The sequence below is a fragment of the Homalodisca vitripennis genome, chromosome 2 (assembly GCF_021130785.1).
Source record: "Homalodisca vitripennis isolate AUS2020 chromosome 2, UT_GWSS_2.1, whole genome shotgun sequence".
NCBI lineage: Eukaryota > Metazoa > Arthropoda > Insecta > Hemiptera > Cicadellidae > Homalodisca > Homalodisca vitripennis.
Window position 1 is genome coordinate 207615033 of NC_060208.1, and position 25770 is coordinate 207640802.

The 25770-nt window shown below is 32.2% G+C and overlaps 1 protein-coding gene across 3 annotated transcripts in view; it reads left to right on the forward strand.

Annotated features, from left to right (window-relative positions):
* Positions 1-24485, forward strand: part of LOC124355341 (voltage-dependent calcium channel subunit alpha-2/delta-3) — a 159895-nt gene extending 135410 nt beyond the window's left edge. For all 3 annotated transcript variants that reach the window (XM_046806438.1, XM_046806439.1, XM_046806440.1), the window contains 8 exons: positions 3141-3239; positions 4839-4951; positions 8699-8838; positions 9744-9992; positions 12930-13038; positions 14310-14655; positions 15690-15879; positions 17943-24485. In XM_046806438.1, the coding sequence (XP_046662394.1) occupies positions 3141-3239; positions 4839-4951; positions 8699-8838; positions 9744-9992; positions 12930-13038; positions 14310-14655; positions 15690-15879; positions 17943-18038 (1342 nt within the window). In that variant the 3' untranslated portion in view covers positions 18039-24485. The remainder of the gene's footprint in view (positions 1-3140; positions 3240-4838; positions 4952-8698; positions 8839-9743; positions 9993-12929; positions 13039-14309; positions 14656-15689; positions 15880-17942) is intronic.
* Positions 24486-25770: the final 1285 nt, after the last annotated feature.

A 25770-nucleotide genomic window follows, 5' to 3' on the forward strand; every position in this document is an offset into this window, starting at 1 on the left:
AAGACAACCCAATTTTCTTCCTAGATTATGAAACAACACTTATTATGTGCTCAGTAAATAGGTCAGAATTCATAAAAACACCAAGGACCTGTATAATGTGCTTCCTGTTTCCTCAGATTTCATATTGAAAGGAACAAAATCACTATTTTATTGAGGTTTAGGAGTATGTTTTGTTTTCAGAACCAATGATTGCAAAATTAAGTGGTGTGTCACTCAACCAACCACTGACAACCAGAGGAGGGATCTTAATATCATCACCATAAATCTAGATGTTACATATCAAATTCAAATTCAAATTCAAATGGTTTATTGTCAGAATACAAAATATGTATATAACAACGTCATATTATAAATAATCTATAGCTTACTTTAAATTGCCTTACTTCTTATCACAGTTAAAAATTCATCAACAGTGTACAAACATGAATCTACTAACATTTTCTTTACAACATTTTTAAAATTTGATCTGTTTAATACCTTGATATTATTGGGCAAAGCATTGTAATATTTGATTCCCTGATATCTAAAACTGACTTGAGTGCTAGCAAAGTTACATTTTGGTACAACTACATTATTTCTATTACGAGTACTATAACTATGAACATCACATTGATTAATAAATAATGATAAATTATCTCTGACATATAACAAAACATTTAATACATAAATAGACGGCAATGTTAATACACCTAATTTTACAAACAGTGGTTTACAGTGCTCACGACTCTGGACATTACATATAAGCCTGACTGCTCTTTTTTGTAACACAAACAGTTAATTCGCACTCTGAGATTGGCCCCACAAAGTTACTCCATATGTTAAGAAACTATGAATATAGGCATAGTACATAAAAAGCAAGTGTTTAGCAAAAATAGTTCCATTAAGGGATCTTATAAGAAAAATACCTCGGGAAATTCGAGAAGCTACATAATCAATATGAGTTTGCCATTTAAGATTGGGTTGTATAAAAATGCCAAGAAACTTAAGACTTAAGTCCTCATTATCACTAGGCCTATTAGATAAGGTAATATGCAAATCTTGAATTTTTTTATCATTTACACAGAGCTTATTTGCTGCACACCAATCATCTACAATTACGGTCTTAACACTAAGTAGCTCATTACATTCGTTCCTCGTTTTTGCGCAGACCTTGAGACCCAAGTCATCAGCAAACAAATACGTACTAACATAATTGTCATTGAGATTAAAAGGCAAGTCATTTATATACAAAATAAATAGAGTAGGTCCTAAAATGGATCCCTGAGGAACACCTAGCTTAACAGGCCTAGTTTCTGACATAGAGCCATTTAAATATACATATTGACACCTATTTAAGAGATATGAGTTAAAGAAACTGACAGCAAGTTGACTAAAACCATAAGACCTAAGTTTATTTAATAGAATATGATGATTTACAGTATCAAGATAGATGTTAAATTATTGATAAAAAAAGAAAATGAAGAGTACAAGCTAGAACCTTGTGGCACTCCTGATTTTTCAGCAAAACTGTCAGTCCTCATAAACTTTTTTTATCCTGACAACAAATCTAAATATCCTTTCTACAAGATAAAATTTGATCCACTGAATGGGTAAGGAGGAAAACCTAATAGTCAGTACATTTTCAAAAGAGGTGATGAGGGAGGTTGTCAAATCCCTTTTGAAAAGTTAAAAAATTTCAACCTAACCTCGTTTTTTGACCTCTGGACCAGTCACTCTTAAAAAGATGCCAAGTTTGTGATAGTCAAAGTACTTCTCATTGTGTGGAGAAATAAAATACAAACTCTCATATACTCGTACAGAAAACCATGTTAAATAATCATTCATTCATGATTAAAAGTGTAAATAATCATTATTTCAATATAATCAGCACTAACATTGCTCATAAATACTGTAGAAAACTTTTAGTTATTTCTTAGAAGATAAATTGCAATTAAGAATAAAATTGTGTTTTATGTATATGCAGGTTACTTTTATACTCTTTATTGTCCAATGAGGTTCTGTGGTGGACATTATATTGTTAGCTATGAATGATTAAGTATCATCATGAGTTCACTTTACCAAAATTTTAATTTTTGTAAAAACTAACCATTAAACTTGTTCAATTATAAATAAAGCAATACAATAAAATTCATTGTTTTAAGATTATTTATAACATCTTCCCTTCAGCTATCTTTTATATCTGAATTACATATTTTTATTGTAGTTTAGTTGCAGAGCATCATACAGTCTACAGCATTCAACACAATCAAGATATTAATTCATTACAAATGAATTATTCAGAGACATATTATTAATGAAAAAAGAAAAGTACACATATACTGTGTCAGGAATGCTGCTACATTTTTTCTTATTATCTCTTTGTGTGTTGACTGAAAAGATTTAGATTCTTGTAATTTAGTTTCAAATTCATAAATAAAATATCCCTTTGATTTTTAATCTTCTTGTCTAGCATATTTATTGCATTTATTGATAAAAATTGTTTATCAGCTTTTAAGTATTAATTGACCTTTACAATTCCAAAGCTAAAGAAGCCAGTAAGCTTGGGGTTGTGTTGTTTAGTGATATTTAATGTGATTGTCTTCCAATAAATATTAATAATACACTATCTAATATTTTAGATTTAATTTAATCAATATAGTGTGTAGAAATCTAATTACAACGAATGTTAAAAGTAAAATATTTCAAACTTGTATACTTATACTTGGACACATGAGGAAATTAATTCTTATTATTGTATCCCAAAGGTTTTTGCATAATATTTCTCTGTGAGTTCTAACCACTTTTTCCTCATCGATTATATATTGTAATTTATTATTAACATATGTATTGTGATCATTAACTCTTTGTATTTTTAGCTTCACCGAGGAGAGATGTATTTTACGTTTACACTAACCAAAGTGTGTATTTTGCAGGAACCACAATGTAAACAATACAGTTCCATTCTAATGTACTGTTTCCAGGTATTACATCCAGTTGTAATTCAAAACTTGGCCCTGTCAGTTTTTACCATTAGTCTGTATTCACTTACACACTACTTTCTGTGCTGCACACTTTGTATTTATCGCACTGTATGAGGAAACATGCAGTATGTGGGGAAAAGCAATGTCCGTTCATTGAACAAAGATGGCTTGTGATTTCAGACAAGGCTACACCATGTTTGGAGTCACGCTTTCGTTCATCGCCACACGCAGCGGGTTGCTGCGCTGGGAGGAGCACATGGCTTCCGGGCAGAGTGATCCGTACGTCCATTTCTTCTCTCTCTTTATCTGTCAACTTAGTCATACAGTGTTTAAGTGTAGATAGATGGAACTACTGTTTTATCTCACAAGTAATACCCACGTTTTGTGTTGTATACAGAATAATTTATCTGAACAAGCTTATATACATTAAAAAAAATCAATTTCTAAACATTTTAAATTGTACTGTCATAAAATTTATATTGAGTGTTATAAGAAGGTGCATATGGTAAATATAATATTTCTATCTATTTTTCCTTAATGTAAAATTATTAACTTTACGTTATAAAAGATTACTTCTAAAGAAAATCACATCAAAATAATCAAGATTAATTAAATGTTTTTGTATTAAACTTATGAAGAAAATAATATTTTTTAGCTTAATAAAGGGCTCCATTTTACACTTTTATATGTCCTATTTTTCCTCATTATAAATATGATGCTTCAGGTCCAATAATAGCAAAATTTTATATTTGATTCACAACAATATTGAGGATTTACCCCATAACCTGAGGTATTGTAGACTGATAATAGCAGAAATTTCTCTTCAAATAGTCAACAATACAAAAAACTGAATAAACGGCAGCTCTCAATGTGGGCCATGTCTTGTCACAGTAAATCTGCTCTAAATCGGTTATTTATTATTCAATTGAAATAATGTTGGTGTCATTAGATTTTTTATAAAATCGTCTAAACACTATTATTCTTGTAATTCTTGAGTAAAACTACAGGTTTTTTTAAGTATTCAAAGTTTAAAAATTTTAATAGTCGCCATTTTGAAAATACTAAAGATAATTTCTTATTTTTTTCACTAACTTTCCTTGTTATCATAAAGATTTTAACTAAATTTTGTATAATTTAATTTATTTGTTTTTGAGGTATTAATTTTTTATAAAAACACGTGCATACATACAGATTGGAAACTAATCATTAGAGACCCATGTTCATATGGTGAAATACGTTTGTCTTGACCTGAGCAATAACATGGTATACCTTTGTCCAGAGAGTTACAAGACACTCTTTATAACCCTTTTACTTTCCAAGACGTACTGATTATACTTGAGGACTATTATATACGACTTAAGGAAATTATATATTTTTAATTAAATATAATTATTAAAAATAACATTTCTTCATACTTTTTTCCGTAACGAAATCAAACTTTTTATAAATAAAATGCGTGCCTGTCTCTAAAGGTTTAATTCATGTCAGGCATTTGCTTGTAATTTAACTTTCTAACACAAACTTGTAACAGATTTTCTAACACAAAATTGTTAATATTACCTTAAGACAATTGTGATAAAACTAGTGAAGTATTAGAAGTACAATTTTGTCTTCTATTGATAAGGATAGGAATCTTATAAAAAATTATGTTCTTTTGTTTATAAATAGGAAAATAAATAATTTCCAACATCTCATATATTAATTTGCCTGCTAAATTATTTATTGTTCTCTGTTGTGAACTAAGTTATAAGTTCAGTTATGGCATTGACCTACTTTCTTTTATTTGATGGACTCCATTGTTGTGGCTAACTTTGTTGGAGAGGCAATGCTGAAGTAAGGGAAAACATTTAACAACAAAAATGTTACACCTGATTGCAGACACTTCAGTGAAGTGAACCGGCTTGCCATGGATGAAACTTGGTACAAGCGAGCGGTAGACCAGCACAGTATAGAGCCTGAGAGTTTCGTTTTCTCTGTTCCTTTTGACTCAGGTTAGTGTTCTCTTGTGATACACTTATTAGGGAAAGTTATTTTGTGCCCATCTGTAAAAATGTTGAAGAAACAGCTGACTATAGATTAAAAATAATGTTAAATTCTATATTTAACCCTTTGATATAAATAACCCTTTGCACTCGAAAAGCCAGCAGCACTCGAAAAGCCAGCAGCACTAGCCATACCAAGGTTGCAGACAGCTCGCGTTAGTTTTGTCATAGTTTGTCCTCGCAACTCATATGGCCAGTACAGATGGCCGCACTACCTTCATTGACAGCTCAGCGGCCATATTTGTTGTTTACCTCCCCAGATTGGAATTATTTTTCAATTTCCTCTACGTTATTTGCTTAATGAATCTTTCTCAAGATAAACATACAATTTGGAAATTAAACTGTTATACAATTGTTAACAAAGATGTGTAAATAAAATGTTATAAAGTAGGCCTTTACAGTAATGCTATACTCAGACATGAGCTATTTTAAATTTGTTCAGTCTTTACATTCTTGATGGAATAAACTTTTTAAAATACATACCTATGTGTAGTCAAGAATAGTTAGCACACATCTTCTAGTAAAAGTTTCTATCTATTATATTACTTCATTGTGTAGGCCCACTACGCGTCATTCGTCTTATTTGTACAGTCAATGTTTAGAAAAGAATTTTAGGCTGATTTAAAATTTACTGCTGTACTTAAAAGTTACTTAAAAATAAAGTTGCTCGATTGGTTTCAGTATTCACCATTGGTAATAAACAAAGAGAATATTAGAAAATAACTGCTATGTTTAGTGTCCAGTGGTGCTGGCCTTACGAGCTCTAAGGACAAATTATAAATACTGCCTTTGAGTGCATAGGGTTAAGAACAGTTACAGGGTTATACAGGAAAGTTGTATATTATTCCTTTTCTTTAATATTGAGAAATTTAATCTTTTACTCAGAGCAAATTTTTGTGCCTGCGGAAAAGTATTAATTTCATTTAAAAGCATATATATGTTGAGTTAAATTTATTTCAAAACATTCCTTTCCTTTGCTTTTTATTGGTGACATTCTGATTTAGGGCCGTACCTTTAAATAAAGTATGTGGCTTTTCTCGTACCCATTCAGTTTCAGATTAATCACCGTTTATATTCATGAAGAACAGATCAGAATTCAACTATGATACATGAAAAGTGTAACGGTCAGTGTTTTACAATTTTTTCTTCATATCTCCTTTAGTCAAGGCTCCTCTCTAAAAATTCTCTCCCCTTGTAGAAAGATCTATCTTCCAGTCACGTTGTCAGTTTCTACTTAAACACTGGTCTTTTTCTTCTTTGAGATGGTTGGGCATATTATTATGAAACAAAACTCCTTTATAACTGGCAATGTTTTCATAAAAACTTAACTGACGAGTTAGAAGCAAAGAATTGGTTGTGTTTCTGGTATTATACTAGTGTAAACCCCTGTGCCTGTGTTGATTAGTCCTGACTATACGCAGGATGTATAACTCTCATAACTTTTAAGATGAGATGTTTTTTGCTATTACAAACCTCAAAAAAATGCCAATGAACATATCTTTGACCAGCAAATTAAAGGATGAATGTAAACAATCTGATTATAAATGTTCAGTACGGTATTATGTTTTATTATTATAATCCAAAGTTTTTCTTTGTGCAGAGTCATAAATTTGTAAGTTGTATATTAATATGTTCCGAACTAAATGATAATAATTAATAAGTAAATTTATCTAGTGATCAATTTGTCGTGAAATGCACTGGCAATGTTTCATTACCTCTATTTAAAAATTAAGCACTTTTTGGTGTGCACCTCCACTAAACAGGTGTGCATCATAAAAACACTATTTTTTAGGTCTTCATATGTTCAAAGTTTTTCTTCAAATTTTATTTCCCTGAACTCCCTTCCTTCTGGGAAGTATTCCTTAACCATAGATTCCTGGAAGGTCAGAGTTCGTCATTCCTAGCTCTAGAAATCAAGCACCGACTTTACTTACAAAATACAGCTGAAATGAAGCAAACCTTAAACATTAACAGTTTAATTATATGAATAGCTACAGTGAGAACCCTTGGTTCCTTGTTCATCTATGTGTTTCATTTTTGGACCCCTTTGATTCTCTTCAACACCACCACGGTTTTTACTTCCACTTCCAATATTTCCTACCCTTGTTATCATAAAAAAAGCTGCCAGAATATCGGCAGGAGTCAATAAATATCATAGTTGCAGAGAACTTTTCAAACCTTTTAAAATTTTGACATTATTTTCTTTATATATATACAACAATGCCTACTTTACCTCAGATCTAATTTAGCTAAAGTAAACCTAAGGAAAAATTTTCACAATTATGAAACAAGAAGTTGTAACAATATCAACCTACCTCAAACTAGACTAGCTAAAACCGATAAAAGCCCAATGATGATGACTATTAGACTATACAATACGTTACCATTAGATATAAGGATGCTAAGTGATATGGAATTTAAAGCTAAACTAAATTTTTTTTGCAAAAGATCATTCTATTCGGTGGAAGAGTACATCTCAACAGTGTGTATGGAGCAAGACTTTTAGAATGTTCATTGTATTACAAAAGTTGTAACATGGTATTGACGTTCCAATGTATTTGTGTGAAATATTTTCTGGAAGAATAAAATTCTTTTTCTAATTCTTATCGTGTTTCTGAAATATTCATCTTATTTAGTTTTCTGTCAGATGCATTGTTTATCATCATAGATTAAGACGACTTACATTATTAGGATATTTTTAAACTTAAACGTGCCAACGTTGTTAATACGTATGTTTTAAATCTGAATGGTCCCTCTTAATTCAAAATAAAATAAAAAAATAGCTCAAAATTGGTTGGCTGAAAATCAATTGGTCTTGAATGAAGAAGAAACAAGGCACAAAAGAAAAATCTAATAACAATTTTCCGAAATTTCTGGGCTTAACTCTTGACCCAACTAATTTTGTACGTGGATTTATCACCTATTTGTAATGCAAGCATAGTTTGTATTCATCAAGTTCCAACTCTTGCAAACTTTTGACGACATTTCTGTACTCAAAGTTCATGAAATAAAGAGTTTTGTCTATTGTCTATTATTGAAATCAACATATTATTGGCCTCAAAAAGAAAAAAAATTGTCAAAGTATTTTTTCTTTGAAGCACCTTAGTGGTGAATTAGACAGGGACAATCTCCAACAGGCTTACTTTGGGCTATTTCAGACCCATATTAATTATGGTCTAGTCGTCTGGAGTGGTGTTTTACTATAACAGGAAATATTTCTAGTACAAAAAAAAGCTGTAAGAGTCATAGCAGGAGCTACTAAATTTGAACATTTTAAAGAATTATTTAGAAACCTCAAGAGTTAATACCTTTTTTTCCCTCTACATTATTGAATATTTGTTATATTTTAAAAAAGTACCCCGAGAAAGTTCAATTAAGAAATAAAATACATTCTTATGATATTAGGTTTAGTTGTCTTGTTGATGTACCATCTCATAGATTAAACAAAGTGTTACAAGTTAAATAAAATTCAATAAAAGTTCTCTAACTGTAAGCCAGTTACACATTAAGTTTAAGAACAAGATTAGTCAATGTTTTCTCCAAACAAGCATTTTACTCAATTAGTGAGTTTGTATCTGAACAATGGACTGAAGAAGACTTGACTTGCTTATACATTTGTATGAAATATCTCTTTGGTGAATAAATCTATTCTATTCATATACACATGAAGATTGCAGTCTGACTGTACCTGTACAGGAGGTGGCAGTCACACGTTGGTGACAGCCACGCACGCAGTGTTCGTGGAACACAAAGGTCACCGCGCTCCGGCCGCAGTGGTCGGGCTACAGTTCCAACATTCTGTCCTCGCTTCGCATTTCATCAACATCACATCTGCCGTGAGTTCTGTCATTACAATATTGTGTGCTTCTCTGAGCATTTTATTTTCTAATGCATTTTGCAACACTGATCGTTTTTCCGCTACAGCAATTAGAAGAAATATAATTAACTGGATCTTATGTCTCTTTCTAAATCGTAATAAACAGTGCTGAAAGATACCCACTTTGCATATAAGCATTGCATTTCCTCTCTATGAGAGTTTTGGAAATTCTAAATCTTTCGCCCAAGGTTTTTAATTTCAGATGTGGTTTACACTGTTTTAAACCACGTCAATGTGTAGTACAATAAAAATCGTGTTTACCTGGTTCACAACTTAATAGTTTACGAGTTAATTTTTTTGTTACAAAAGTAGAATGTAGAAATTTTACTTGAAATTTTTTAGTACTATGTGAATTGAAGGATAATTGTGAGGTGTTTTTCTAAAACTATTTGTATATTTATAACTGATTAGTCAGAGTAGAAAGAAATCAAAAATGATCTTTCATCTTCAAGCTCTGAAACAGATTATATTGTCGGCTTTCCTAAATATCTGATAAGTAAAGAAACAGTTATAAATTAAACAAAACTTGTCATGCTTTTATTACCAGTGATATAAACATAAATTGGCCATTAAGACATTTATGTAAAATATCAAACCACATTTAGTCTAATCCTGTAATTAAAACAAGTAATTACAACCAAATACATTAATTTATGTGGCAAAAACGACAATATTTATCAATAAATTGTTTGAATGATGAAAAATTTTAAAAAAATAAGTAATGTAGGAAAGAAATGGAGGTAAAATGTAAAAATATGCTAGGATTATTAAGTCTGGAAATCGTTACTGTATTAAAGTATTATGTACTATTGTTCCACATTTATCATTCACGTTGTGCATAACACTGTCTCGTTGTGTGAACAGTGTACGGGAGGGGCAGGGTGCAAAAAGACCTGTGCGTCAGAAGAGTTGGACTGCTACGTCTTGGACAACAACGGGTTCATCATCCTGTCCGAGAAATCTGAACACACGGGAATGTTCTTCGGGCAGGCTGACGGCACCATCATGGACTCTCTGGTGCAGGACGGCATCTACAAGAAGGTCTCAGTTATGGACTACCAAGGGGCGTGTGTTGACAGCAAGTCCAATGTCAACGCCGGCTTCAAGATGCTGGTGAGCGAATCCTAATTTATTTATGAACTTGAAGCTCAAATTTAAGCTCAAAGAACTTGATTCAATAAATTAAAAATTAAATTTAAAAAGTTTCTCATCAACAAGACTATATATTCCTTTAATGAATTCCTGTAATGATTTTGGAGGTAGAGTACTCCATAGTTAAAAGTTTTATGCCAAAAGCTGTTTTAATGGTAATTGTTTGAGTTGTAACTGTTTTCATTTTAATTGTAACTGTTTTAATTTTAATTTAAACTGTTCTAATTTTGACTGTTTTAATTGTAACCTTTTAACAACTGCAATAGTTGTATTTTAAATGTTTTCTATTTTCTGTGATATATCTCGTATTTTCTGCTATGTATTCTCGTTTTTTTTTTCTAATCTAGTGAGAACATGAATTAAATCCTGACATTTTTCTTGTATATATGTGTATATGCCAAGTAAATAAAGCTGTTTTGAATTGAATTGAAAAAACTCGGTATATAAATGTATTACTTTTGGTTAGCAAGAATTTAAATTCTTTCAATGACAGCAAATGACTTACTCTCTGATATCCGAATTTGAACATAAACCACAAACTAACTAGTAGAGCTACACTCAGCAGGGATCGCTTTTGGCTGGTTTATACCTTCCAGTTGAACCTATCACTGGGCACAGCAAAAACAAATGAGTCACTTAAATTTGGGAAACCCTATGGATGTCTAGGAGCGGCACATCACTAACTGCAAATGTCGAGATTCTGGGGTGCAAGGGTAATTTGGTAGGTCTAGTCTACTGTGGGAGATGACTGTTGGAGTTAGTGGGGTTTGTTCCTTAACTTCAGAGGTTCTTGCTAGCCTCAATAAGGGTGTGCCTCCCCCTGTCTGCTTTGACTGGAGAGGCTGGTTCAGAGCTGGCCTCCCCTTCTTCCGGGGGGACATGATTTTGAGATTAGTGTTCCTCATGGATCTCGATAGGAGGCGGCCCCTCGAGAGACACCTGCAGGGAAGCCTTTCAAGAACTCAAAGTCCTCACAGTTATTGGCTTGTACATCTTAGAAGCAACGACTCATGCTTACATCAAGATGCCAGACCTGGCAAACAAGGGAACACAACAACACCAATATAACACCAGGCACGCCTCCAACTACTGTCTACCAATACACAGGTTCAGTTCAACTGAGAAGAAGACCAACTACATCGGGGCCAAGATGTGGAATGCTCTGCCTGAAAACCTGAAGAAATCAAATAAGCAGCTGTTTGGCCAATAGACGTGGCTGCAAGAACGCCCTTTTTACGCTTTAAATTAATTTTTCAATCATTAACCCGTATTGTATTTTTGTATTGTATTGACCTGGTTGGATCTGTATTGTTCTTGTGTAATGTAAATTCTCTGTGACACCATTCTCATCTTGACGATGTAGTAATAAAAATATTTTGACTTTGACTTTGAATTTTAGAATTATATAATAAAGTTGTTATTAAATTACCATCATAATTTGTATTCTCGACCGGGTGGATGGAAAAATTTGGCATTAGTCACCTTATGGAGGTCTTAAAGTCATTATCTTAGGTGTATAGTTTTGTAAACTTAAGATATTTAAAACATTTAATCTTTAACCCTTTTAGGATGAGCGGAGTATTTATAGCCTGCAGAGTTTTCCAAGAAAACCACAATTTTGTACGCTAAAGTATATCCTATGACCTTCCCACAAATATTTATGCGGTCTTTTTATAGTATGTCATTTTCATTCCAGTGGTGTGTTGTACATGCGATTTTGTTGTCAATTTTTCTGTGCCATTGTGTGGATTTTCCAACCAATCAACATCAAATTTTGTATTCTTATTGAAAAAAGTTAAGAAACTGTTTCCAACGGTAAAATTATGTTTTTTGTTCATATGTAAACTAATGTTAAACAAGAAAAGGAAAATAAATGATTTCGTATTTATACCCAATCAAATTACTATTAATTAATGTTATATTGTGGATGATAGAATAAAAAAATAATACGTACATCTTTTTTAATACTACAGTATACTTATAATGTATTTATAAAATGTCTGCATTTTTCGCTTTGCGAGTTAGTACATCCTTCAGAAAAAGTATTCATTTCAAAAATTATGTACTAGAAAAAGTTGCAAACATTTTCATCTTCTTAAAAGAGGTAACACATATCTAATTGAGCACAACCAACATCTGCTGTTTGAACCTGCAAACTGAGAGACTGTCCAGGGCGGTGTTGTCTCATAAAATGATTGTTTAGACAATAGACAATGTACTTTATTTGCAACAATCATAGAGAATGGCATTAGCGTCAAAAATATAACATCACATTATAAGAACAAATATTAGTTGTGTCAATATTATTACATGTTTATGTCAAAAGTTCTCCAAGATAAAAATTCATTTATGGAATAGAATGGGTGTTTCAACAGCCAGGTCTTTAATGTTTTCTTTATGTTTTCTTGGGACTTGATGTCAGCAGGCAGGCAGTTGAACAACTTCGCTCCCATATAGGATGGCTTTTCTTCAAATTGAGCAGAATGGTGTTGGGGAAGAGCGAAGTCTGCAGCATAGCGAGTGTTGTGTTGGTGTACGTCACGGCCACGGGTGAAGTTATTCTCATGGGCATAAGTTATTACACTGAGTATATAGAGTGATACTACAGTTAGAATTGAGTGATCAACAAAAGCAGCTCTACAACTGTCTCTAGACTGCAACCCAGCTAGTGTTCGTATGCACTTCTTTTGTAAGATTAGGGTTCTTTGTATATTTGACGAACTAGATATACCCCAAACTAAAATACCATACCGAAGATGTGTTTCAAAAAGTGCATAATAAGCAGTTTTTGCCGTCTGCACATCACTAATTGTCTTTATTCTTCGGATTACATAAAGTCCAGAACTTAGCTTCCTGCAGAGACTATAATATTTTCCACAACTATAATGTTTTCCACAGCTACCATGGCAGACACTGGGTTGGTTTCTACAGTGGTTCGTCTCCCGGCTTTTGTGGCTCTCTGCGCAGACTCTGTACCCGGGCAGCTATGCGCAGGAGGATGTTGAGAGTGAGTTACCTTAGAAATGTTGTCATCCAGTCAACTCCTAAATCTTAAATAAAATGCGAGACGTTTTATTCAAAAATATAACAATTGCTGTAAGTGCATAAGAAAACCTGACAATTTAATTAGTCTACTTATATATTATAGTGGTACCCCACAAACACTTGTGTAATTAATGATCTTATCAATTTATTATTTTAAGACTTTTACAAGTATTAACAACGTCAGCATTGCAGCACAACGCCAAGTCTAGATATTACATTTATAATTCATAATTTTTATAATTTGATAAATTTTGTATATTAAGGTGCAAAAATTGTTGTTAAAATAATGCCACCAACTAGTTAAAATAAATTACTTCAATTAAATGACAATAATTAAAAGATTTAAAACGGTAAAATTAATCAACAGAACTAAAATTTAACTATTAATAAAATATTTATAAATAAACTAACAATAGCAACAAATAAATAAAAACTAGATGTTATAGACAACAAAGTTTAAAATAACAAAAAAATCAACTAGTAACAGTTGAGACAAATAACATCAATGAGTAAACTATTCTAAAAAAGCAAATTGATTAACTCCAAAAAACTCTGTAAGGCTGTAAAAAGGATTAACCAGTAAGTACCTATAAAGTTTCTTTCTGAAAATTAAGAAAACATTAATTAATTATATTTTGGTTGTCATGGAAAAAATCTTTGCAGGTAAGGTTAGTAGTGAAAAAATATGTTTAACGATAGAAGGAAGCATATAAAAGTTTTGAAATTGGACTCTAACAATCTTTTATATCTTAGATAAAATATGTTTCTCAAGTTATAATAAAACATAATAAATATTCAGTTTAATAAATGTATAATATAGTAAAATTACTTTTCCGTTTGTCATAAAATGTACAGAAAACATTTTACAATTTAGTATTAAATCATTCATTTTTGAATTAACTATTTTGAATAAATTCTTGTTGAAATTTGTTCAATTATTTTTTATATACTAATTACCTTTATTGATACATTTACATATTATAAAGTAAAGTAAAAAAATACTAAGAACCTTTTCTAGTGCAACATTTATTTTACTAAATCAATCTGTTTTTAAATTGAAATTTGTATTTGTCTTAACAAATACTCCATGTTTACATATTCTCTGTTACATCTAAAATATGTTTTTTTTAAATAACTAATTATTCAGAAGGAGAAGACTCTTTGTGTTTCATAGATGTCTATCAAAACTACAGCAATTTTCTGTACGTAACCCATCACATGTGAATTTCCCAGATCCGATCTACTCGGACGACTATGAGACTAATTTCGACCAGTACGGTGGAAGCAGTGGAGGTGGTGGTGGAGGTGCTGGTGGTGGGGGTGGTGGTGGTGGTGGTGGGGGAGGTGAAACGGTGAAAGTATTCCCTAATGAAGAGGACGCCACACCTTACCTGCCGCCCCCACCTAGAGCTCTGCCCCCGCAGCTCCCACGAGCACAGCCTCACAACCGCACACACGCTCGTCCCTGTACCAAGCGGGTAGATCTGTACATCCTGCAGCCCGGCAGGCTCAACAACAGCGGTTCCTTCAATCCCCTCAAGGGCAAACTGACCAACTGCCATGTCACTGGGTGTGAGAGGTACGTTGGATGAACCAAGCAATCATGCAATATTAGTTGTAAGGCATGTATCTATATTGATGATTTTCAAACTTCCAACTTTTCTCACTGTCTGTATCATGCAATCATGCAATATTAGCTGTAAGGTATAGCTTCAACCCCCTCAAGGGCAAACAAGGGAAGGAATCTTTTTTTCTTTTCAATTATAATTTTTGTATTAACAATTCTAGCACATTCTTTTTAATGCTATTAAACACATTTCAAGGTCATCATTTTAAATTATCATGGTGGACGATCAACTGAAGCCTGCGCACAGGCTGAATGACCATGCAGGCTTTATTCTTTATTAATTATATAATTTATATCTTTTTGTACTATCGTTTTCATAATAGTTCTATTTAGCGAATTACTGTTGTAATTTTGAAGTGTATTTCATGTACAGTTGCTGGAATAAACAGTAATTTATTCATTCAATAAAGAGGTGTGAAGCACAGTCAAAAACCCGACATTTAAAGAATTAACAAGCTAACCTCTTATTCAGGGCAGTTCTTATAAAAATGTTGTTGGGGCAATTTTTAAGGAAACAGTATTTTCAGGACAATTGCCATCATTCAGCGATACAAAAAAAATTAGTAACTGAGCTATGGCAAATGCCTGGAAAAATCTTGTTTTGTTACAATCCTTCCATCGTCAAAAACAAATATAAAACAAAGAAAGGCAATTTAACGTCATTGTTAACTACTTTTTGTCTGGGAGAAAGTCTCATTTGTAATGATATGCTTCTAAATCAAACCCATTTTTTCCCCTTTAAATTTCTATTTAATCTAGTAACAGGTTGTGCAGCTGACAACAAAGGAAACATTAGAAATTACTACATCAGCTAGATGATAATTGAGGGTATAGATTCATTGCATATCAGTCTTATATCAGTGTCTGCTACTGTTGACAAATAAAACAATTTCTTCTCCTATGGGATGGTTTTTGCCGAAGCACTTCAACTGCACGTGTTTGTTGTCCATTGTGGTGCCAGAATGTCAGCAAGGTGTTTGTTGCAGGCCGTTCAGCGTGCAGAAGATTCCTCACAGTAATCTGATCCTGCTGGTGGTGGATACGTTGTGTCCGTGCGGCAGCAAACAGCTGAGCATCACGGCTCAAGAGTTGCCACCTCCAGAGCAGTGCCGCATCCCCATGTCTCACAGCCTCTACAGGCGGAGACCCTCCAAGTGTATCAGCTACCATCCTGAGGTTAGTCATGACAGACTGATGGAGAGTTTGCAATGCCTTGGTTTTGCAAATAAGATACTGAAGTGGCTAGAGTCATACCTTAGGGATTGAAAGTAACTTTTCAAACTCAATAACCACTGCTCGGGACTAATTGAGATTATATTTGGAGTTCTCCAAGGGTCAGTACTTGGACCAATTTTGTTTAAGCTTTACATAAATAATTTGGTGCACACTATAAACTGTTAAATACGGTTATGTATGTTTGATGGTATTGCTTTCATATTTTTTAATTATAGTAAAGAACCCGAAATTAACAGCAGCGTAGTTTTATCCCAGGACTATCAATTTCTAAACAATCTTAACTTACATCTTAACTAAATAGAACACAGTTTACAGAATTTTCAGAAAGTAATTGTCTTTAGGCTCCTTCTATTGAAATAGATGAAGAAAAAATAGAACACCAATTATCAGTGAAATATTTGGAACTTCATGTGGATGATGACTTGATTTGGTGACCTCACATAAACTTTGTGATGTCCCAGTTTGCAAAATATCGCCATATTCAGTTATTAAAACTAATATATTTTTCTTAGTAAAGTCACGGTTGCGTTGTGGACTTCTTGCTTGGGGCTCAGCACCTCAGTACTTGATAAAAAGGGTTTTCATTTTACAGAAACAAATTGTGCATATTTTGGCTGACATATCTCGCAGAAGTTCATGTAGAAACAAATATAAAGAGCACAGCATTTTGACTTTCCCATCTTTGTATATCTACGAGACCATCATCTATGCCAGGTTTCATTGTGCAAATGTAGTAAATGGAGCTGCTATACATGACCACAACACGCAAGCCGAGTAGACCTGAGTGTGTGAGTGAGTGAGTGAGTAGACAAACCCAACATCGCTCAGCTCTGGTGGGTGGACTGCCTCAAAACTCAGGGATTAGTTTTTTGGAGGCATTCCCAAGTCATTAAAAAAATATAACAGAAAAAACAATTAAAAAAACAACTAGAACAGTACTTATTAGAGGGTTGTTTGGGTATTAGAGGAGTTTCTAGCCTTAACTCTTTTGGAGTAATAGTTTGTATTGTATTTATTAATTAATGTAAGTTTTAAATTTCTTACTGTTTTTGGCTTTCATACAGATATTGTATTTTTATATTGTAAGTTACAATAATGTACTACTGGCGTTTGTCATACATGTCTACGACAACAACAAGACTGAAATTAAAATGTGTGTTTGGTGTTATTGGAGAGTCATTTGCTGTCAGAGACCTGGACCTGGACTCATTTAACAATAATGAATGTCTGAAAAACATGGTTACGTCATAAAAACCCTTTATCGTCAAAAACAAACTTTAAAAAATTAGCAATAATCTTCTTATTGAGAAAAACAACAATTATGATGATTGAAACAAAAAACACTCATTACAAGCACTTGTAGACAGTCCTTATACAACGTATTGGTTCATATGGGTTAAAGGCTCAAACAGCGGCATTACACAATGTGTAAAAGTTCAGGTGTATAACAATTTTGTGCAATCATTGCGTACCATATTACGTTTGTTTAGTGCAATAGATACCACTTAAGGTATATTGCCAACATAAATTTATTAATAAAACAGATTCAACAAATTATCAGTGTTGCCAATGTTGTGAAAAGATTTCATAATCCAACAATTTATGAAATATAATGTTAATTTTTTTAATTTACGATTTTGATAATTTGTGTGCAGATGTAAAGTGGTGTGGAGGTTCTTGTCAGTTGGCAGGACTGCTGGTTGCCAACATCTCTGTTAGTAGTCCAAGCATATGATCTATTTAGCATTTGGAATTTCTAACTCTAAAACTTTTGTTACTAGAGTACGCTGCTGTTTTCTTTATTTCTTTCTTTGTGCACAAAACATATGTATATGCTAATATTGCTTGGCTGCTTAAACTATTAGTTTGTGTTTCTGCAGGAGTGTTTCTACACTGTTGGTAGCTCAGGCGTCATGATCTAGATGGCGTCTCTAACTCCTCAATTCTTGTTACCAGAGTACACTCCTGTTGCTTGGTTCCTAACACTGTTTGTGTTTCTGCAGGAGATAGAGATAAAGCAGTGTGGGGGTTCCTGCCAGTTGGTTGCACTGCTAACTCTGATAGTGACGACAGCGTTGTTGGTGGCTCAGGCGTCATGATCTAGATGGCGTCTCTAACTCCTCAATTCTTGTTACCAGAGTACGCTCCTGTTGTTTGGGTCTGACTTTGACTCTGTGGTTCTTTTGGTATAAAAGAATCTTGTAGCTGTAAAAAGTAAATTAGTGACTCATGGTCCATATCTTGAAATTAAAATGGAGCGTGGTCGACCGAAGAGGTAGATAGACTTCTCGGAGGATATTCTACTGTGGTAATCACAGTGTTGGCCTGCGATTCATACTGAACTGTTATCAAGAGAGCTTAAAAACTGAGTGGAAAAATAACTCGGACATGAAATTGATTTTTATTGTTTTTGACCAGTGGTCAACATGATTTAATCATATGTGAATGAAAATATGTGGATTCATTAAATTTAAAGTACAATTTCAGATTTGCATGATAAAATTTAATCAACTCTATGAAAACTATTTGTGTTTGCCATTCTTTTGATCCAAGAGTATTGTATAAAATGTTCAGATTACAATAATTTATTTTTGCAATTATTGCTCTGATTACGAGTAATTATTGAGAACTGTACATTTCTTCCAATAAGTAAGTTTTTACACATTTTGTGTACAAATTTAGGTGTTTTGTAAAGTAAGGAAAAAGAACAATAAAAATAGTTGCTATGACTAGTGAATTTATTTTTAAACGCTTACTTAAATGAGACATGAAATTTTAATCCTTCAATATTAATTTGTCAAACTATTATGTGTATTATAAGAAAAATTTATAAATAAACCCTACTGTTTACACATACTTAATTGGTGAAGAAATTGTACTTAACTCTTAGCTTTTTACATTGACTACACATTTGTTTATAAGGTAGGTAAATGTAAAACTTTGATAATTTATAATGTAATTAGTAGATTAAATTGAATTAAAATGAGTAATACAGAGCTAAAATATTTTTTAAACTAATGAAATTTATAAAATGTAGGATAGGTTTAGTGAAGCAATGCTATGGTGATTTCTTTTATTTATATCAGTATTAACAACCATGAATAATTGGAGATTGGGATTTTTTTAACTTCAGTCAAATTTGTCTTTATATACCACTCTGCTTTTATCCTAAACAATAGTAATTTCATCCTCAGTAAAGAAAAAACGCACAAATGCATACAACCAAGTTAATTTTAACCGTCTTTAATATGTTTGCTCCTTATGCAGTAAATGTTGTGTTCATTATTAGTTTTGAGTTGTTTTAATTTTGAAATTTTAACGGCTGATGGGATTTTTAGGCACTAAGACTGTCTAATGAGGTACATGCTTAATATTGTGAATTGTAATGGCAAAGTGAATCTACGAGAGAAATAGATACTGTAAGATTGTTTTGATTGTAAACTAGTTTTGTCAGTGGTTGATTAAATACTGCAAATAACAAGACATGTATAATGAAACATTGGAACAGAGTATGGACGAGTATTTTTAGAAAATTGAAATTAGCAATTTAAACATAATATAGTTAATGTATTGCACTGGTGGCATGGCCTCGTACTTGATTAAGTTGGGGTAAGCTTTTGTGTCTCCCGATGTCCATCCGTACTAACCTCTTTTATGGTGTGCAGCCTTTAAAGGACTGGAATATCGTGGTTCAGAATCCACATGAAATTACAGGACTCCCTTGGTTGTGATTGGTCTATTAATTAACACTAGCGAAGAAACTGTTGATTTTGAGCTATTGATGGGATTTCCATTCGCTAACTAAACTCATCTCCATTTATATTCACCTAAAAATAATACTTAATTTTGTTTATATAGGCATTCCAAGTGGGAAAAATTGTTATATTCAGAAGTTACATCGACATTTTTATAAAATTAATTCAATCCAGGTACTTTGAAAGATTTATTTCCTAAACTTATCTGGAACTTCAGTTTCATGGGTGAGCTATGATAAGTCACGACTGGGTATTGAGGATACAGAAGCTATAAAAGAATAATATCAGTAAAAAATGGTTGCAAATTAAGTTGGATGCAAAGGCACACAGTTGTTGACAAGGGGCAGCACAACAATGAAGTTAGAGGTGCTATACGTTAAACTGGGGAAAAACATTAAGTAGGCTGCTTCTGGGTCAAAAACAAAGGTTTAATATGTTGTAGTAAAAAAAAGTGGACTATTACAAGATTCACATTACTGTGTTTGAGGAGCCCTAAGTAGGTGCGGTCAAGTAGGATGGTACAGAGAGAGTGCGGCTTCAGTACGGGAATCGTCCTTTGAGAAAGAGGGAACACACCCTTAAGAAAGATCGTCTGGAAGTGGCCCGGGTATGAAAATAGGGACACCATCACCCTTTCAGAGCTACGATGACTAGACTCTTGAAATAAAAGACTGCCACCTCTATTTCTATCAGCGTTATTCACTGACATAGCTAGACTTAATTTATAAAAAAAGGCAGAAACAAATAATAATACTGTAACTTTTATTTTCCGATTGCACTCCCTTTCACAATTCTACTATGTGATTGAATACAAATATTAGATATTGTAAACAATCATTATGATGAAGGAAAAATCTCACGTATGCAATCATTTTGCATGATCCCTTTTGAAAGAAATAAAACAAATCCTTATCAATGTCTTTGGGACCAATAAACTTTGAGTTATGTATAACCCAAATACTGTTTCTGATTATTTACAGCCGTACACAAAACTATCTTTCTTTGGAACTTTACATTGAATTTACAATAATTGGTCATTGTAAAGAGATTATTTAAGGAATTCATCACAAACCTCTTTGTCACAATAGAATAATTGTTTTAAATTTGGAAATCCTTGCATCTACAGATTACCTTTGCTTATTTTAAATAATTTCTTCATTACCATTAAAATCAGCTGCTACAATTGCCAAAAAAATAACAGCTGCGTTAAAAAAGAATTTTGTTGATGCCTTGTATTAAGTAGCCAGAAACAATTGATATGAAATCAATGATTTCCCGGTTATTCACTTTAATACAGTCTTGCAAATGAATGCTACCGTAAAAGAGTCTCAGATTGCATTTCTATTTCTCATCAGAGATTCAATTGCTGTTGCAATAATTATTTATTTCTAAAATGATTAGAATTGCTAAACATTCTTTAAACACTAGGCTTAATTATTGTCAAATGTTCCGCTTTGAGCTGATTTTCAAGGTGACCCCGAATAAATTGTATATAATCTTTACATTAACTAAGACATACTGGGTCTGATTATGCTATGGAACTTACTTCAGCTACAAAGCATCAGAATATTTGGGGTTTCACTTCTTAAAAACTTTTCTTTGTACAGTGCAATACTTGAAAGATGCGGAATGTAAGAAAATGTATCCAAACCCCATTTTTTGTTGACTATAATTTACGTCTAGTGGTGTTAAAATTATGTTGGCATATTCTCAGCTTTGTTATTCGCATTATTGAAATAAACTGAAAGAATAACGTAAGATAAAAGGTTTACTAGATTGTTATAATCTGTAGTGTAATCTCGGTATATATATATTTTATTTTTATGCAAAGCAATAATATTGTAAGGTATCGGATTGTAATGAGAATGTAATAAAAGTTAAGAAGTGAAACTTGTTCACATTAAGTAAAGTTAAGTTGTATGTAACGGTTCACAAAGGGCCTTCCATAAATCGCCAGACTAGAGTTACGTTTCACCGCGACCCCTGACAAATAATCCCAGAGCAACTAAATAGTGTTGGTGTGACAATAATTTTATAACATTTTACTATTGATTTAATCAAGAACCTATTAGATGACTTAAGCATCGTTAAAGAGTGTGGTTGTTAAAGTGAAGATTCGGCTTAGCGTTTTTAAAGTTTTCTCCTAAATTGAAATTCTTGACACTTAATTAATTAAAGAAAATATTAGCGTAGCTGTCTACAAATATTTATTACAAATATTGATTGTTAAATGAATAATATAATGAAGTATATTTATAATTTTCATGTAGAGAATTTATGCTGTTGTTGTAGCCTAGCATGTTATGTTGTGTAGTATATTTGTTAATGTTCTGTTGAAAATGTCCGTTCAGAATTATCGACCCTGAATTAGCCAGAGCAATAAGCCCAGTATTGTAAATAATCTAAATGATCGCTTGAACATTCATATCGATGACATATCTATCATTTGGAATTTTCCTGTAATATTTGATCCTTAGGAATTTTATAACATTATAACACATTTTGATGATCATTAAACTTGTGAAATTAATTTTAAATCGATTTGAGATAAACATATCTAATTGATACAAGAACGTTTTAGGTAAATCTAATATTTCCCAAGTATCTTTATACTTACTAATAAGGAGATATAAATGATTGAAACCACATTAATGCAAATTCTAAAATTTATTTAGTTTTCACTAATATTTATTTAGATACAAGTATTTTTATCTTAAAATAAACTAGAAGTTTTTATAAAACCTTTACCCTGATTATCTGGTATTATGCGTATGAGATTATGAAGTAACTTACAGAAATGCAATAAAATAATTTTATAATTAATCAGTTTATTATGATAGTTAACTATAAATAATTAATTATATTTTAGTGATTAATTGTATACATTTATTGACTAAAAATTTACAAAGCTAACTAAACTTGTAAACTTGTTTGTTTTTTGTTGTTTTAAAAACATATTACAAAAAATGCAGTCCAACGTGGTACATTTATAATGCAACGTAACATATACATAACATAAATATTTATAACATTTATTTATTATAAGATCACTCCGGTAAGATTCATACTAATCTACATATTTTTAAAATCTTTTGAATAACTAATCGCAAAACTTTAAAATTGTCTCTATAACATTCTATAAAATAGCAATATATGAGGCACTGAAACATTTGGCCTTGTTAGGGCGTTTTTAGGTTCTCCTTTTGTGTGTTTTTACCAAAATTTCAATACTGCAATCATTTTTAAACAAGGATTTGTTTTCAATTTACAGCACAATGTTACAATTAGTCAAATAGTGGTGTAAAAGTACAATACTCAACTTTAACTATTAATTTAAATGGAAACACAAACATATGAGAAAAGGAAAATAATATTTTAAAACATTTGTTTTATTTAAGAAGAATATTTAAATTATTTGGGCAGAGGATCATAATCTTAGTTTTAGAGCGTAGTTCATAACTTGCTATGAAATCCATACAACCAGATAATTTGGGTTCATGTTTGTATAAAACCATAAGTCATATCTATATTGTATATTCAATTTATACTATCCAGTTTTTCTTTGTAAATTATTTTTTACAACTGTCTTTTACACACTGTAATCAGCAATAGATTGTATGAGTTTGAGAGATTCAGTTTTTACTTTTATTATACGTACAATAACACTGAGGTATAATTATATTCTTAAGATGTAAAAGCATACAATAGAAAAGAAAATACTGACACACTGTACAGTTATTTTTTATAAGCATTTATAGTGTACTTATGGAACAGACTACAGGCCTACAATGAAGTTATTACGTTAATTTTAATTTGTTTCATATTAAAAATATGAATTCTTTGTATCTATGTGAGTGAATAAATATATTAAATACATAAAAATATATAGTTTATAAAAAAGCTAGTTTTAAAAATATTTAAATTTATTTTTGTTATTCCTAAGTCTTTGAATTTTGTAAACTCTGTATATCGTTTTAAAAACAGATCATATCACGATAAAGACAATATTTTGATATGATTGTGTCGCTCTGTGGCTAAGCTTTGGCAATTCAAGTCGAGTGATAATTTCGCCCAAGACTCTGAATCCTCTCGTCTAAGGACTAAGGACCCCCATAAGGAAGTCGACTGGATGGACGATGTCGTGGTATATCAGCTGAAGCCTTCATTTCGGTGTGTTCTTTATTTAAGGAACCGACGAAAAAGTAAAGTTTGATAACTGAGATGATAAACTGTTTGTACATAAATAATATTTATCGTACTCATTGTCATTAATATATTTATTGATATAATGCGTGTTTGCACTATTAGCAAACATAATTAAGTCTTCCATTTTTAACTCGATAAAGTGTGGTGCATCGATGCCTAGCCTACCTCCCTTCCTCTAGGTCATTCTAGTGCACAGAGGTTATTTTCAATATTCATGTACATCGGCGCTTACTCTTCAGTGTTATGCCGTTTGGGTGTTGAAGTGTGACTGTATGGGAATTTTCTTACCTAGATGCTTACATAAGACAATTGTACAATTGGAGTTTCAGTTCCGGAGAATGATTGGGTACTATCACATTGTTTAATTGTATCGGTTGTGTTTGTTTGGCATACTATGATATGTTTAGTAGCCAATAGTTTTTATTGGCGTGTGTTGTAAAAACAGAGGAACACTATCTTGTAGTCATTTCTAGTGATCTTCTCCTGACAACGTATGACCAGATAGTGTACACCCGATCTCTGTCAAGACCTACTCTTATGTAGAACCAAAGATTGGACACTATAATAAAAGCTTTCAGAAATCTTTCTAGTTTGTTCTAACAATTATTTGTACCCTCTTCCTTCCTTCCTTTTATTAGCTTAGACACTAGGGGCGAATAAACACTGCATGTGGTGTTTTCAGAGTCTTAAAACAGTAGTGAATTCTGTGACTCTATGTGAAGTTCTTAGTTCTTCTTAGTTTTGTTGCAATACATTTTGTTAAAAACAACAGATGATAAGTTTTATTTTATATTAGTGATACATTACTTTATAAAAGCCCTATTCCCCCCATTTTAACTTTTGAACAGTTGATAATTTTTCAAATATCCAATTGGGATATATGACATTTGCCCAGTAATTTTTGTCTAAATATTTTTTTTTTTACATTTGGAAGTGCCGATGGCCGAGTGGTCTAAGACGTTGGACTTTGAGTCTGAGTTGGAGATAGCGCAGGTTCGAATCATGTTGCACTTTTTATCAGTACTATCGACCTTGTACTGTATGGACTCTCCCCCCTTATTCTGTTTGATAAGATCCTTGCACAGGCCAGTGGCTTGTGAGGACGGGCAGAATAAGGCATAAAAGGAGATCGGCTTCTCCTTTTTCTTAAAAAAAAAAGTTTCTGAGAGTTTCTAAATCACCCACTCACTCCCAAAATTGCAGATTGGCGACAAATAATTTTTTTTAATGGAATGACTTATTGGTTAATACCATAAATTAAAGATCATAATAAGATGAAATATTTTTTACCGCTATGTAACATAGCTGTTTTGAACAAAATTAAATTTCTAAGTTCAACTGTACAATATATTGTATCATATTGATCCATCATTCTTTTCACAAGATGTTTAAAGTGAGGAGGCTTAAGTTACAAAGTGTTATTTTTAAATGATTAAATGTTTTTAAAGTATCGAACTCAATTTTACCTAGCCTAATAATGTTGAATGTGATTTAGTAGGTTTGCAACTAAACATCACAATTCTAAAATTCTAATGAACACAATAGTGAAATAAATATTTTCCTCTTATACTTCTAGGCTTGCATGCTGGTTTTTATCCGTAACCTTTGGAGTACCAGATATTTTTCAAACTGATCCTGAAAGCAACAGGCTTATCTGTGTAACTCCACTAAGGTGCCACTTTGGCAATGGGTTCCTACAATTTCTTACAGATCTTGACATTCCAGAGACAGATCTTGCGTCCAAATATGAATTGTGTGGCAGAAATGTTGTTCAGTAAACCATGTCCTGTGTTTTAAAAACATAAATAGTGCTACTATACCAAATCGTTATATTTTTATTATTGTCAGATCCCCAAAATACTCCATATAA